Source organism: Carassius carassius, chromosome 49 (assembly GCF_963082965.1).
Source record: "Carassius carassius chromosome 49, fCarCar2.1, whole genome shotgun sequence".
Taxonomy (NCBI): Eukaryota; Metazoa; Chordata; class Actinopteri; order Cypriniformes; family Cyprinidae; genus Carassius; species Carassius carassius.
This window is the reverse complement of record NC_081803.1, coordinates 4,457,431-4,469,741: the sequence shown is the minus strand read 5'-3', so window position 1 is coordinate 4,469,741 and position 12,311 is coordinate 4,457,431. Positions and strand designations below refer to the sequence as shown.

The 12,311-nt window shown below is 38.5% G+C and overlaps 1 protein-coding gene across 1 annotated transcript; it reads left to right on the top strand.

Annotated features, from left to right (window-relative positions):
- Positions 1–2,694: 2,694 nt before the first annotated feature.
- LOC132132246 (protein phosphatase PTC7 homolog) lies at positions 2,695–11,943 on the top strand. The gene is made up of 6 exons (XM_059544592.1): positions 2,695–3,197; positions 6,815–6,994; positions 7,997–8,195; positions 10,505–10,628; positions 11,174–11,303; positions 11,416–11,943. Exons 1-6 carry the CDS (start codon positions 2,996–2,998, stop codon positions 11,472–11,474), a joined length of 894 nt encoding a protein of 297 aa, XP_059400575.1. The 5' UTR covers positions 2,695–2,995; the 3' UTR covers positions 11,475–11,943.
- Positions 11,944–12,311: the final 368 nt, after the last annotated feature.

Genomic DNA, 12,311 nt, shown 5'->3' with positions numbered 1-12,311 from the left:
ACGTACATAGAGAGCACTGAGATTTTTGAGTGACTACGGTGCCCTTAGACAGAAAGACATGGACAGAGCATTATATACAAATAAGTGGAAGTAACAGGTACAATAAAGGTAATCAGTGTTTAGAGTTATGGTGTACATAAGAAGTCCTGAGGTAATATTGTGATTACTGGGGTAGAACGGTGTCTAAAATGTCATTGCAGAGTGACATAGAGCTACATGGAGGAAAATTAAAGTGGCAGTGCAGATGCAATAAATAAACTTAAGAGCAGCACACATTCAGATGTATTCCTGAGTAGAGCAATCTCCAAAAGTCATTGTAGAGTGTCACAGAGTAACAGGAAGGAATATTAAAAAAAGTGGCAGTGCAAGTACAATGAAGTAAACATAAGAGCAGCATGTATTCCGTTTTTAGATGGAGGACAGCTGATTATTAAGTAGTCTTATGGCTTGAAGATAGAAGCTGTTCTTAAGTCTGGTTGTCCGTGAACGGATGGATCGGAAACGTCTGCCAGACGGCAGTGTGGCAAACAGGTGATGGGCAGGGTAAGTGCTGTCCTTAATGATGCTGCGAGCCTTTCTCAAGCAGCGAGTTTGATAGATTTCCTGTAAGGCTGGGAGTTTATGTCCAATGATGAGCTCTGCTGTTCTCACCAATCGCTGAAGAGCTTTGCGGTCCAAGGAAGAGCAGTTGCCGTACCATACAGTGATGCAGCTGGTCAGAATGCTCTCTATAGTGCAGCGGTAGAAGTTTGACATGATGTTAGAGGAGATGCCAAACCTCTTCAGTCTCCGCAGGAAGTAAAGACGCTGACGGGCTGTTCTCACTATGGTCTCTGAGTGTAGGCTCCAGGAAAGATCCTCAGAGATGTGAATGCCAAGGAACTTGTAGCTCTTAACTGTCTCTACTATCTCTCCGTTGATATGAAGGGGAACGTGACCCTCTCTCTGTGACTTCCTGTAGTCCACAATCATCTCATTAGCCTTGCTGACTTTTAGAGAGAGATTGTTATCAGCACACCATGTAATGAGTGCATTAACCTCATCTCTGTAGGATGTCTCATCGCCATAAGTGATGAGTCCTAGGATAGTAGTATCGTCAGCAAATTTTGATGATGGTGTTGGAGCTATGCTTAGCAGAGCAGTCATATGTGAACAGGGAGTACAAGAGAGGACGGAGTACACATGTAAGTGCAATGCGTTAAACTTGATGTAAGTGCAATGCGTTAAACTGTAAATTCTGTTTTTATGACTGGATCCCACGATTTCCTCCGCGTTTTCTGCATCGCAGAAATCATAGGGCCCTAGTTGTGGTGTGCCAGCTCTATCTTGCAATGGAGACACGCCACGACGTTCTCTTTACGTTTGCACGCACCCTTGTGTCTCCTTCCGCTTTGTGGGTGACGCAAATGCGTTGTGTCACATAAAAAAATAATTGCGGAAGAACTTGACGTGAGATTTAAAATAAATTAAACGAGGCTTCGAGGCAGAGGAATTTGCCTCGATCATCTTTTGTAATCGTGTTACTTGAGGAATCGTTTCAGCCCTAATATATATATATATATTATTATTATTTATTTATTTTTATTAAGATTATTTTGAAAAATCACATACACTTTAAAATTATAAGCAGTATCGGTATCGGAATCGTTAAAATTTCAACAAAAAGTATCGGTATCGTATCGCATGGAAAAAAATGTGGTATCGCCCATCCCTAGTGTCAGTGATTGTCTGCGACCATTTTGAAGGCTCAGGAAACCTTTGCAGGTGTTTTGAGTTGATAAGCTGATTGGCATGTCACCATATTCTAATTTGTTGTATATATATATATATATATCAAGATCAGTAAGGACTCATTAAATTGAACAAAAGATTTCAAAGAATCCTTAAAAAAATAAATCACTTTTTGCAGAAAAATATTACGATATTAAGAAGCAAAAACTATTTTTAACACTTATAATAACAATTGCATTATTAATAATTGAGCACCAATAATGTTTCACAATAACTGAACACCAAATTGACATACCGATGATTTCTGAACGACATAAACTTGTATACAAAATATTTAATATGAAAATAAATTCAAATGCAAATTAAATTGTAATAAAAAATAAGTACATTTAACAATTTTTAATTGTAATGATGTTTCACAATATTTCTGCTTTTACTATATTTATAATTAAACAAATATAGCCTTGATGAGCATTAATATATATATATATATATTTATATATATAAAATTATATATATATATATATATATATATATATATATATTATATTTATTTATATATATAAAATTATATATATATTTATATATATAAAATCTTAAATTATTTTAATATTTATATATAAAATCTTTAATTATTTCTTATTTATAAAATTGTAAATTAATTAAATTTTAAATTATAAATTATTAAATTATTCTCAGACCATTTCATGTTTTCAGTCTGAAGGTTTCTTATTAAAATGAACTGTAAAGCAACGTTTCTACTTAAATACTCCACATCCAAACAAAATAGTTTAGTATTGTATGCAATGGAAAAATAAACGAGGATGGTTTTCTTGTCACCACCACAGAAGTCAGAAGAGCGATCAATATTTTAGTGCTCCAGCACGTGTTCTTCCACTACGTCAAACGTCCTTGGGTTTCCACTAGGTTCTACGTCACCGCAGCCGGTCATGTGAGCTCAGGACCCGTATGTGCTTGTCTCCGGAGCACGGGCGCTAGTGAGCGAGTGGCTTACGCGAGAGGATGTCGGATGGGATGGAGTGTACTGGAGGAACTTTGTCTGATAAATCCGCTAAAGAATAAAACAGCTCAGGCTTCTGGTATTCACTGAAGAAGAAAGGTCTTGCATCACTTGTAAAGCGGCTTGCTTCGGCTCGTGTGGTTGGTCCGCGGTGCGCGGAGCCGGATGTCGGCGCACGGAGGCGGACGCTAGAGAGACGGGAGACGGGCTCGGCAGCTACACGCTCACCGCACACCGTCGGGGATGTTATCGGTACTCTCCTATGGCAGGATCGTGGCTAGGGCTGTCCTGGGCGGACTCTCGCAGACGGACAGCAGAGATTACAGCCTGGTCACGGCCAGCTGCGGCTTCGGGAAGGACTTTCGGAAGGGGATCCTGAAGAAGGGCATGTGTTACGGAGACGATGCCTGCTTCATCGCCCGGCACAAGTCCGCAGATGTCTTAGGTGAGAGCCACCAGTGTGAATAGAGTGTGTTATATATCACCTGGACCATGTTGTTTCGGCACGAAAATGCACGGCGAGCAGCTTGCTAAGGACTTTTAACTATGAAGATGACCTTCACGGCTCGAGTGAAGCCTGCGCTCATCTCGTGCGGGACGATTAGTCCAGCCCTCACCTGAGATAACCTCCCTCTTTCTGAATCTCTGGGATATAACGTAACTTTTTCCCGCCTGTAGATTTAACACGCGTTCCTTACATATGGAGCAACCGGTAATAAATATTATAACGTTACATCATATAACGCATATAAAATACACATTTAATGCACTGTGAGCTTGGGGTAATCCAGGTTGACCTTTCACCCAGAAAGACGCCGGGCTGAACTCCCAAAGTGGAAACTAGAAGGATTTCTCCGTCAAACCTTTCCATCATGGCAACACGGGTGTAAATAACACGTTGTTAAAGTCAGGCGTGCTTATCATAAATATATTTCTCCGATCGCGTGTGCTTTCACTCTGTACGCCGCGAATATTTAAGTAATTCGACCGGTTTAAAGAATGCAATGGGCTTCATGCATAACACGTGTATACATATTACATGAACTCTTTTATGTGTGAGTCGTAAGGGCTCGCTTGTAAGTGTTGCAGGAGCTCGTGTAAAGGTCAGAATGGTTGAGTATGGAGGCGGCCATGTTTAGTCACCTACACGTTCCTGCGACACACACCCGAGGCTTCAACTGACCACAGAGACATTCTCTGTCATATTTACAACCTATGATGAGAATAATCCTCATATTATAGTATCGGATAGTTTTAACAGGAAGAGCTCCGAATAATGTGCAATGTTCTTAAGTTAACAAGGAAACAAAGGGATCCCTGTTACATGCATGTGCTGCAATCAATGTTCGTCTTTTGTTCTAGCCTCAGCAGCACGTGAGTATCAGAGCAGCTGTTCAGCACGAGATACTATAGCTCTGCGTAACGTGCGTCAGAATACCTGCATGTATTGACTACTGTTAAACAAGCCTTTTGCATTTTCTAAAGTGGTGCTTGTGCTATTCTCGGTGACTATTCATGGACATTGCAGTGTGTGGCTGTTAAGTGGATAGAGAGTGCAGTAATCAGGTTCCAGAAGTAAAAATCCTATTGAAGTTTCTTAACCGGGATTTCATTTTTAAAGTATTAACAGATAAGACCTGCTGAGAGCTGCAAGATTGTTAAACAATGGGAAATGGCTTTGTTGAAGCCATCAGCCCATTTATTTTTAACTTAGTTTAACAGCTAAAAGACTACATTACCCATGATTCTGCAGCGAAGACTACACCAATCTGAGAATCAAAACTAATTGAGTCAGTCTCACTGCACTTGCAATTAACTTACATTTGTATAAATATGCATATTTTGCAATCAATGTAAAATATACAACTTTTGTATGTAAAATCAGCGTATTTAAATCAATATTTTTAAATGTATTATGTCGCAGAAGAGGTTTCATGGGATTGTAGTTCGTTCCCTCATTAAAGCTTTTAAGTATAGACTTAATTTTACCGATACTTTTTTGCTTAAAATCAAACTGGTTGGTTTGTTTGCATCATCTCCCATTATAAATTTGATTTATTTTTAAATGTGAGATTGCCTCTGTCCACGGAGTCTAGTGAATCCTCTATTTACTGTTACATGTCTTTAAAGATCAGTAGATGATTTTAAATTCTGCTCCAATTAGCTTAATGAACTGGTCTTATAAAACAGGAAGAAACCACTCAGGGGTTTATTTGGTTCCCTTATTAATTCAGTGGTCTGTTTTCTCAGTGGTTCCCGTTGAAGTTTCAGGAGGGTGTAATCACATTGGCAGTGGATGTGAGGTGTTCAGTGAAACACTTTTCCAGGAGATGTTTGCAGAGATGTGCTCAGTCACAGCCAGAAACAGACCTAAATCCAGCAGTCATTGCAGCTGAACATTGGCACAAATCACGCATGTAGCTTTTTATTGTCTCAGTTTTTGTAGACATATGATATTCCATTTAAAAGCAATACGAAATGATCATATAAGACTAAAGAACAGTTTGCTTGGAGGTTTCAGTTTTGTAGCCATGCCAACTGAAAGTAATGTTATTTTCACTCATCTTGATGGTATGCCCAAAGTCTATAAATATAGTAACTAGTGGTGGACCGATATATCGGCAAGGCCGATACATTGGCCAATATTTGCCATTTTTCAAATATCTGCATCGGCCGATAAGTTTATCTGCTTGGCCAATGTGTTCGAAGTGTTTAGACAGTGCTAAAAGCGGCAGTGCCTGAGCCTACACAGTACTTACACTCTCTCTCTCTTGTTCGTCGTCGTCGTTAACAGTTCTGTCTAATACAGATAGAAGTCTGTCTAATAATCAGATAGAACGGTTAAACAAAGGAATTAAAGTATACAAAAAGTATTATACTGATTGCTTTTATATTAAGCCTATTAGTAATAGAAAGGCAAACAGTATAATACTTTCCCCGTTTGCCGTCATCATTAAGCAAATATGCATTTACATAATTTAAACAAATCTTTGAATGACTAGTGAACATCTAATTTCACAAACCTTGCATCTAACTTCAGATGTGCAATCAATCAAAAGAAGACTAGAAAAGATTTTCAAAATGTATTTCTTCTAGAAATCTTAGAACCATATTCGGATTGATTAAAAACTTTTTCAAAAGTATCACCAGAATAAAAAAGGTTTCTCACAGGGGCAGATGTAATACAATCTAGAAGGATATGTTTAATGGACAATGAATTCTGACAAGATGAACATTTTTGGAGGATTTTCTCCTGAGAGTAAAAATTGATGTGTAATTTTTGAATGTCCTATTCTGCATCTTGTATAGAGTACTTGATTCCAATGATTCTTTTTTCCACGCATCAGGATTTATTTCATGCAACTTATTGTGTAGACATTGATCCCATTCTGATTGCCATTTAATTCTGATGTTTTCTGCTGAACTATGTGGTCATGATTTGCATGTTGGAAGTCTATGTGGCATTATAAAAAACATTTCTTCCCTGCAAAGTGTTATGATACAGTATGCACCAGGTTACATTTTCACATTCTCTTTAAGTCTTTTTTTTCGTGTTGTGATGAACAGTTGGTCTTGTTTGCAAAGCTCCACTGAAATGTTAATGGTAGCTCAATTTGTGCTGCTCTAAAAAGTGTTTAACAGTGATAAGCCGCCCCTCATTCCTCTTGAGCCCGGATCTCTCTCTGAGCCCATGCAATCTCTTGATTCTCGACAAGCGTGTGTGGTAACAATGTGAAGTCAGAGTGAGAGGTCTCAGTATTGGTGATAGGGAGTGACTAACTAGAAGTAGAGACGCTACTAATGACAGCTTTCAGCAGTGTGACAGTAGCTCAGCTGGTTTCAAACCGTGAAACCTTACCAGTAATAAGGCAAGTGGTAGTATAGTGTGTTAAAATGCTGCATTATAGTATTTATTATTGCAGTGTTATATCGTAGGGTCACATTAGGAACAACCATCTCTTCCTTCCTTTTCATCCAATTGTCAGAAGTTAGGTGTTATAGCTATTAGGGTTGAGGAAATGAGGGGTTTACAGTATCTCTTTGCTTGTGTTTTCCTCTCAGGTGTTGCGGATGGTGTCGGGGGCTGGAGGGATTACGGCGTGGACCCGTCCCAATTCTCTGCCACCCTGATGAGGACGTGTGAACGGCTCGTGAAGGAGGGCCGCTTCACTCCCAGCAGCCCCGTGGGCATCCTGACCTCCGGCTACTATGAACTCCTGCAGAACAAAGTACCGCTGCTGGGTAAGATCTTATCCACACACACACACACACCAAACCATACAGAGAGTCACACACTCACTGCCGCTTTTACAGGATAAATAAATCAAACCGCTGCAGGATGAGGATGACTCACAGTCCTTGAATCATGATGTACAGTATTGATTCTTTTCAATTTAATGTCCATATAAAAAAGATTGACTGTTATGAGTCACAAATTTCAGATATCTCAGTGCTATTTTAGTATTATTTATTTTCTAAAAAAAAAGGTTCTATGTAGCTTTTTTTGTTGTTGTAGTTTTAGTATTAGTAACTTTTTTCATCTAATATTTATCCAATATTTTATTTCAATTAACTCATTTTTTTATCATTTAGTTAACAATATTTACACATTAGTGATTGATTTTGAATGCTCTATATAGGCAACAACTAAACTCTCTTACATTTCCTCGATTCAATTTGATTACTCGATTTTAAAAAATCCTCAGTTGCATTTTGCCTGTCGTGATTAACCAGCCAAATACAGAAAGTGGAGCATTCCACGGACGAAAATCCAAGAAAAACATTATGAGATCGTCTTCCAAGGCTGCATGAAGTATTAAAGCCATTTAAAAATCATGAGAAAGAATAGTGCTATTGTGAATTCAATTAAATAAATATATGCGCTGCAAAATGCAACCATTTGGTCCCAGTCTGGAGCCCTGATGTTTCCCTGAGGTTAACACATTTTTTTTTTAATGTTAATTAATGTTTGGTGTCATGAACTCACAATAAACAATACTTTTACAGCATTTCTAAATTTTAATTTTCTACATACACTACTGTTCAATAGTTAGGTCAGTAATATTTTTGCTCAGTATGTAGGTTACATGATTATGCTATGGGGACAAAAGGAATTGTTTTTATAAGTGAATATTAAAATTAGCATTACATTTGAATATAAAAAAAGTTTGTATTATAGCGCCAATTAAAAAAAACTCAGTATATGTGATTTGTTACTTCATTGTTTGTCTCTGTCTCTTCTAGGGAGTAGCACAGCTTGTATAGTCATTCTGGATCGTCGGAGTCACAGGGTACACACCTGTAATCTGGGAGACTCGGGCTTCTTGGTGGTCCGGGGTGGAGAGGTGGTCCATCGGTCAGACGAACAGCAACACTACTTCAACACACCCTTCCAGCTGTCCATAGCCCCGCCGGGAGCAGAGGGCCTGTTGTTGAGTGACAGGTGGGTCAGTGACACTCGCTGATAGCGGATACACTCACTGCAGTATCACAGATGGCTGTGTGTCACAGATCAGTGTCACAGACGTCTGCTTGTGGGCCGTGTGACTTTTACATCAATTAATAGTGTAAGATGCACCTACTGTAGGAGCCGACAAGATCTGATTTTCAAACATTTCAGAATTTCTCAGAATATTGAATATGCATTATTTTTCATTTTTAAGTTATAGTAGGTATTAGTTAAGATTCTCCTGATACCTGTAGAAGTGAGACAAGTCAAAGCGTTCTGCCTAAAGCACCGTGTTTGAGTGTTTGCCCAAATCTTTAATGTCAAGACCATGTGATTCTAGTCCCTCTCTGCCACAGTCTGTCCAGAGGCACACATCCAAACGCATGCGCAAATACCCAAAACCTCCAATCAAAGAGAGAGGGCGGGGAAGCAAACCCATTCCTTTCAGCCACTCAGCATTGTACTGAACACTTGTTTACATTTTTTTTCAAGTGCTAGTAGAGGGCGGGATTATTTTAAGCACCTCATGTCCTGCTAAATTTATGTGGGACCTTTAGTTTATGTCGTCTGGAGTCTGTTATAGCAGACCTCCGCACAAAACTCTCATCTAACTTTCTCATGTGCAGCAGGGAATCTGACTTGAGTGTTCGGTTCTAAGTGTGCACTAAAATATCCATTTACCTGTAGTTTTACATGAATTTATATATCCATTTTAGAGCCTGTTTTGAGTTTCATGTTAACAGTTTTCTGCAATGAAAACTGTTAACCTGGAACTCAAAAATGTATATGTTGAATTTTGGAATCAAGACAGTGTTCAGGTGTTGCAAGACTTCTGAGATCGAAATGATTTTCATCATTTTAGTGATTTAGCAAAGGCATTTATCCAAAGAAAATTAATCTGAGAAATAATTTATCATAAAGAGGCAAAATTAATCTTAGTACCAAGTTTCTAGATTTCCTTTGACTTACAATTTACAAGTTCCTCAATGCTGTCTATGTTGCTTAGCAACTTATAAGAGATTTAAAAAAAAAAAAAATCATACCGTGTAATTCAAACCGGTTTACCATTTGAACCAATATATCAAGTTATATCCATTTGAACCAATATATCGCTAGGGATGGGATGGTATGAAAATTTAATATCACGATTATAGTGACTAAAATTATCACGATTATCAATATTATCACGGTTTTGTTGAAACGAGATGACAGTGTTCAAAAATAGTTTATGCTCACACTGAAAACATTTCAGCAAGTTTTATATTTAATAATCAACAAACAACTAATAAAACAAGCAACTCTATGCACTTAATTTAAAGAAAGATTAAATTCTGTGGCATTTCCTTCCTTACAATGAAAAGTGTAGAAGCATAGAAAAGCATATAAAAGTCACTGACTCGCCATTCCTTCTCGAAAAAAAAACAAAAAAACATTGTGCGCTGCGCTTGCGTCAGACTGTTGCTGGCTGGATATGATTTAATAGCGAGTTATTAAAACCGCGATAATCAAACACGGTTTTAATGATAATTCATTTTTAAACGATATTACTAACCTTCAGCACATTTTATCACGGTTATCGATAAAACCGGTTATCGTCCCATCCCTATATATCGCCCAGCAGTATTTAGATCCAGTGCAATATCTGTGTAGGGAAATGTTTTGCCTTGTGTGCCTTTTGAGATGACTGTAGTTCATCTTTGCACCTTTAGTAAAAAAAAAATATTTCCCCTTTTTGCCGCCTTAAATGTGACCTATAATTGGAGCGCAGATTAAGACAGATTAAACTAAAACTCAAAAGGATTTGGAGTTTGAAGAGGCCAGTCTGGTTTCTAAGAAAACAACCTGACTGTTGGATTAGGTCCTGAGGTCATGTTGGGTCTGGACAAGTTCTAACCCCAAGTGTCCATTACCCGCCGTTTAGGTCAAGCTGATCTCTGCCCTGTTACCCTCTTTGTGCTACTGCTTGAGTTTCAACCCTGATCAAGTGTCTTAGTCTAATTTAGTGGACTAGATCATTGTTTTCCCATTAGCATTTATAAAAAATGGCTGGATTGTTGCCCATAGACATTAATCTGAGAACTGTGTGTCCTTTGTGCTTAACATATTGGATGGTTTTGTGTGTTATTTATCAGTGTAATTTAGAAGGTTGTTTATTTTTCATAGCAATGTTCAAGACTTTGCATCAGTCATGGGTATGTGGGTGCCATAGTAATTAAAATACACCGGCATTGTGGAGCATTGGCATATGCCATGTAGGTCTTATATTTGATTTAACTTTGTGTCTTTCCATCTGTATCTTTCAGTCCTGAGGTGGCAGATAGCACCTCCTTTGATGTCCAGTTAGGGGACATTATCTTAACAGCTACTGATGGCCTCTTTGACAACATGCCTGACTACATGATCCTGCAAGAACTCAAGAATCTCAAGGTACGTGAAGTACAACTGATTTGGTTTTTGGCTTATACCAATAATATAGAGAGTAGCGTGGCCATTGCATTACCAATTTTTATATGATAGTGTTATGATAGCATAATGATACCTTATGATAATTACATATGTATATATGATAGTGTATTAATAGCAAATACGATGAAATTGGACCCAAGGGGACGAGTTCTAAGTTAAATGACGCATTTGGAGTACTTTTTGTCATTAAACCTGAAACTTTTGATAACTCAATGATACATTTTGGTAATATTAAGTTTTTTTTTGCAAACATGGGATATCAACTCATCATTTAAGATACAGGACTGTTATCGACTGATACCGATAATCTTGAAATAAAATTGTCCGATATATCTGTTTAACACTACTGGGTTATTAGTATGATTTCGTCCTTTTTCATTTTATTTATCTTCCAGTTAGCTGCCCATACTGACACTCAAAATAGCCATGTAATAAATATCCCTGGCTGATATCTTGGTATAATATCGGTGGATACTCTCCACGTTTTTCATTTTATTTATCTCTAGAACACCAATTATGATAGTATCCAGCAGACTGCCCGCAGCATCGCTGAACAGGCCCATGAGTTGGCCTATGACCCCAACTACATGTCCCCTTTCGCCCAGTTTGCCTGTGACAATGGGTTGAATGTAAGAGGTGAGTCTTCAAAAAGAGGTTCTTGATTTCCATTACCTTTCATATCCCCAAACCAGTTTGAATATCCATAATCAGTGGTACTGACCATGTAATTGGTCTGTTTTCATTTCAGGGGGGAAGCCTGATGACATCACAGTGCTTCTGTCCATCGTGGCAGAATATACAGACTGAGCGTGCCCAGTGGAGCTCGCTCTTCTCTTACACCTGTGTCTTCCACCACTGCCCTCTTGCACTGCTCCCCATCTCAGATCTCCTAGAACCCTTTTCCATTCTTCCACTTCTCGAGTAGATCTCCAGTCAACCCAGGGAGGAGAATAGTGTGAACTCGTTGGCCCGGGTGGTGATGCAAGCGGTACAAACAATCCAAAATTGATGTCCTCACTTGTGTCCAAAAGGGTTTGGGGAATCTTCAACCTGTGTTGTGAATTTGAGTCATTTCTAGTTTTCCAAGGGGAAGGAGAGCCATGCATTACCCTCAAAAAGTGGTTTCTTTTTGAAGAAGCTGTTATATTCACTCGTGTTTGTGCAAATGAAAAGTTGTTGTTAAATGCTTGGTTGTCTATGTCTTGAGAGAGAATCTAAAGTCTCTAAAGTCTATATGAGCTGGAGTGCCTCTGTGTTTGTGTGTGTACGTGTATAACGTGTCCCGTTTGGTTATCGGTTAACTTTGGTTAAGCTGTAACAGAAAGGTAGGTTAAAGTTCAGAAGGAGGCCTGGCTAGATTTAAAACTGTTGGGAAATGCAAGTGCTTTAAAATGTGCTGGCTAGTTCTGTTCTAGTTAGACAACCTTCACCTACACTGTCACTTTGTGAGGTCTCGGATGATGGATTGCAGGTTCAAAGGCATGAAGGAGATTGGTTATAAATGCATAGCTTGTGTTTTGTTATATACGATCGAAACTAAACTGCACAGACATCACAGACTTAGTCAGGGTCGTGCCATATTTAAGTTTTCACATGAATGAAAATAAGGCTGTGAGGGACCGTAGTACAGCCCTTTTAGGTTTG

Bases quoted from the DNA above. Each gene is read 5' to 3' on its own strand.
- LOC132132246 (XM_059544592.1), top strand. From the start codon at position 2,996: ATGTTATCGGTACTCTCCTATGGCAGGATCGTGGCTAGGGCTGTCCTG. The intron at 3,198-6,814 runs GTGAGAGCCACC...TTTTCCTCTCAG, and splicing joins CAAGTCCGCAGATGTCTTAG to GTGTTGCGGATGGTGTCGGG. The intron at 6,995-7,996 runs GTAAGATCTTAT...TGTCTCTTCTAG, and splicing joins GAACAAAGTACCGCTGCTGG to GGAGTAGCACAGCTTGTATA.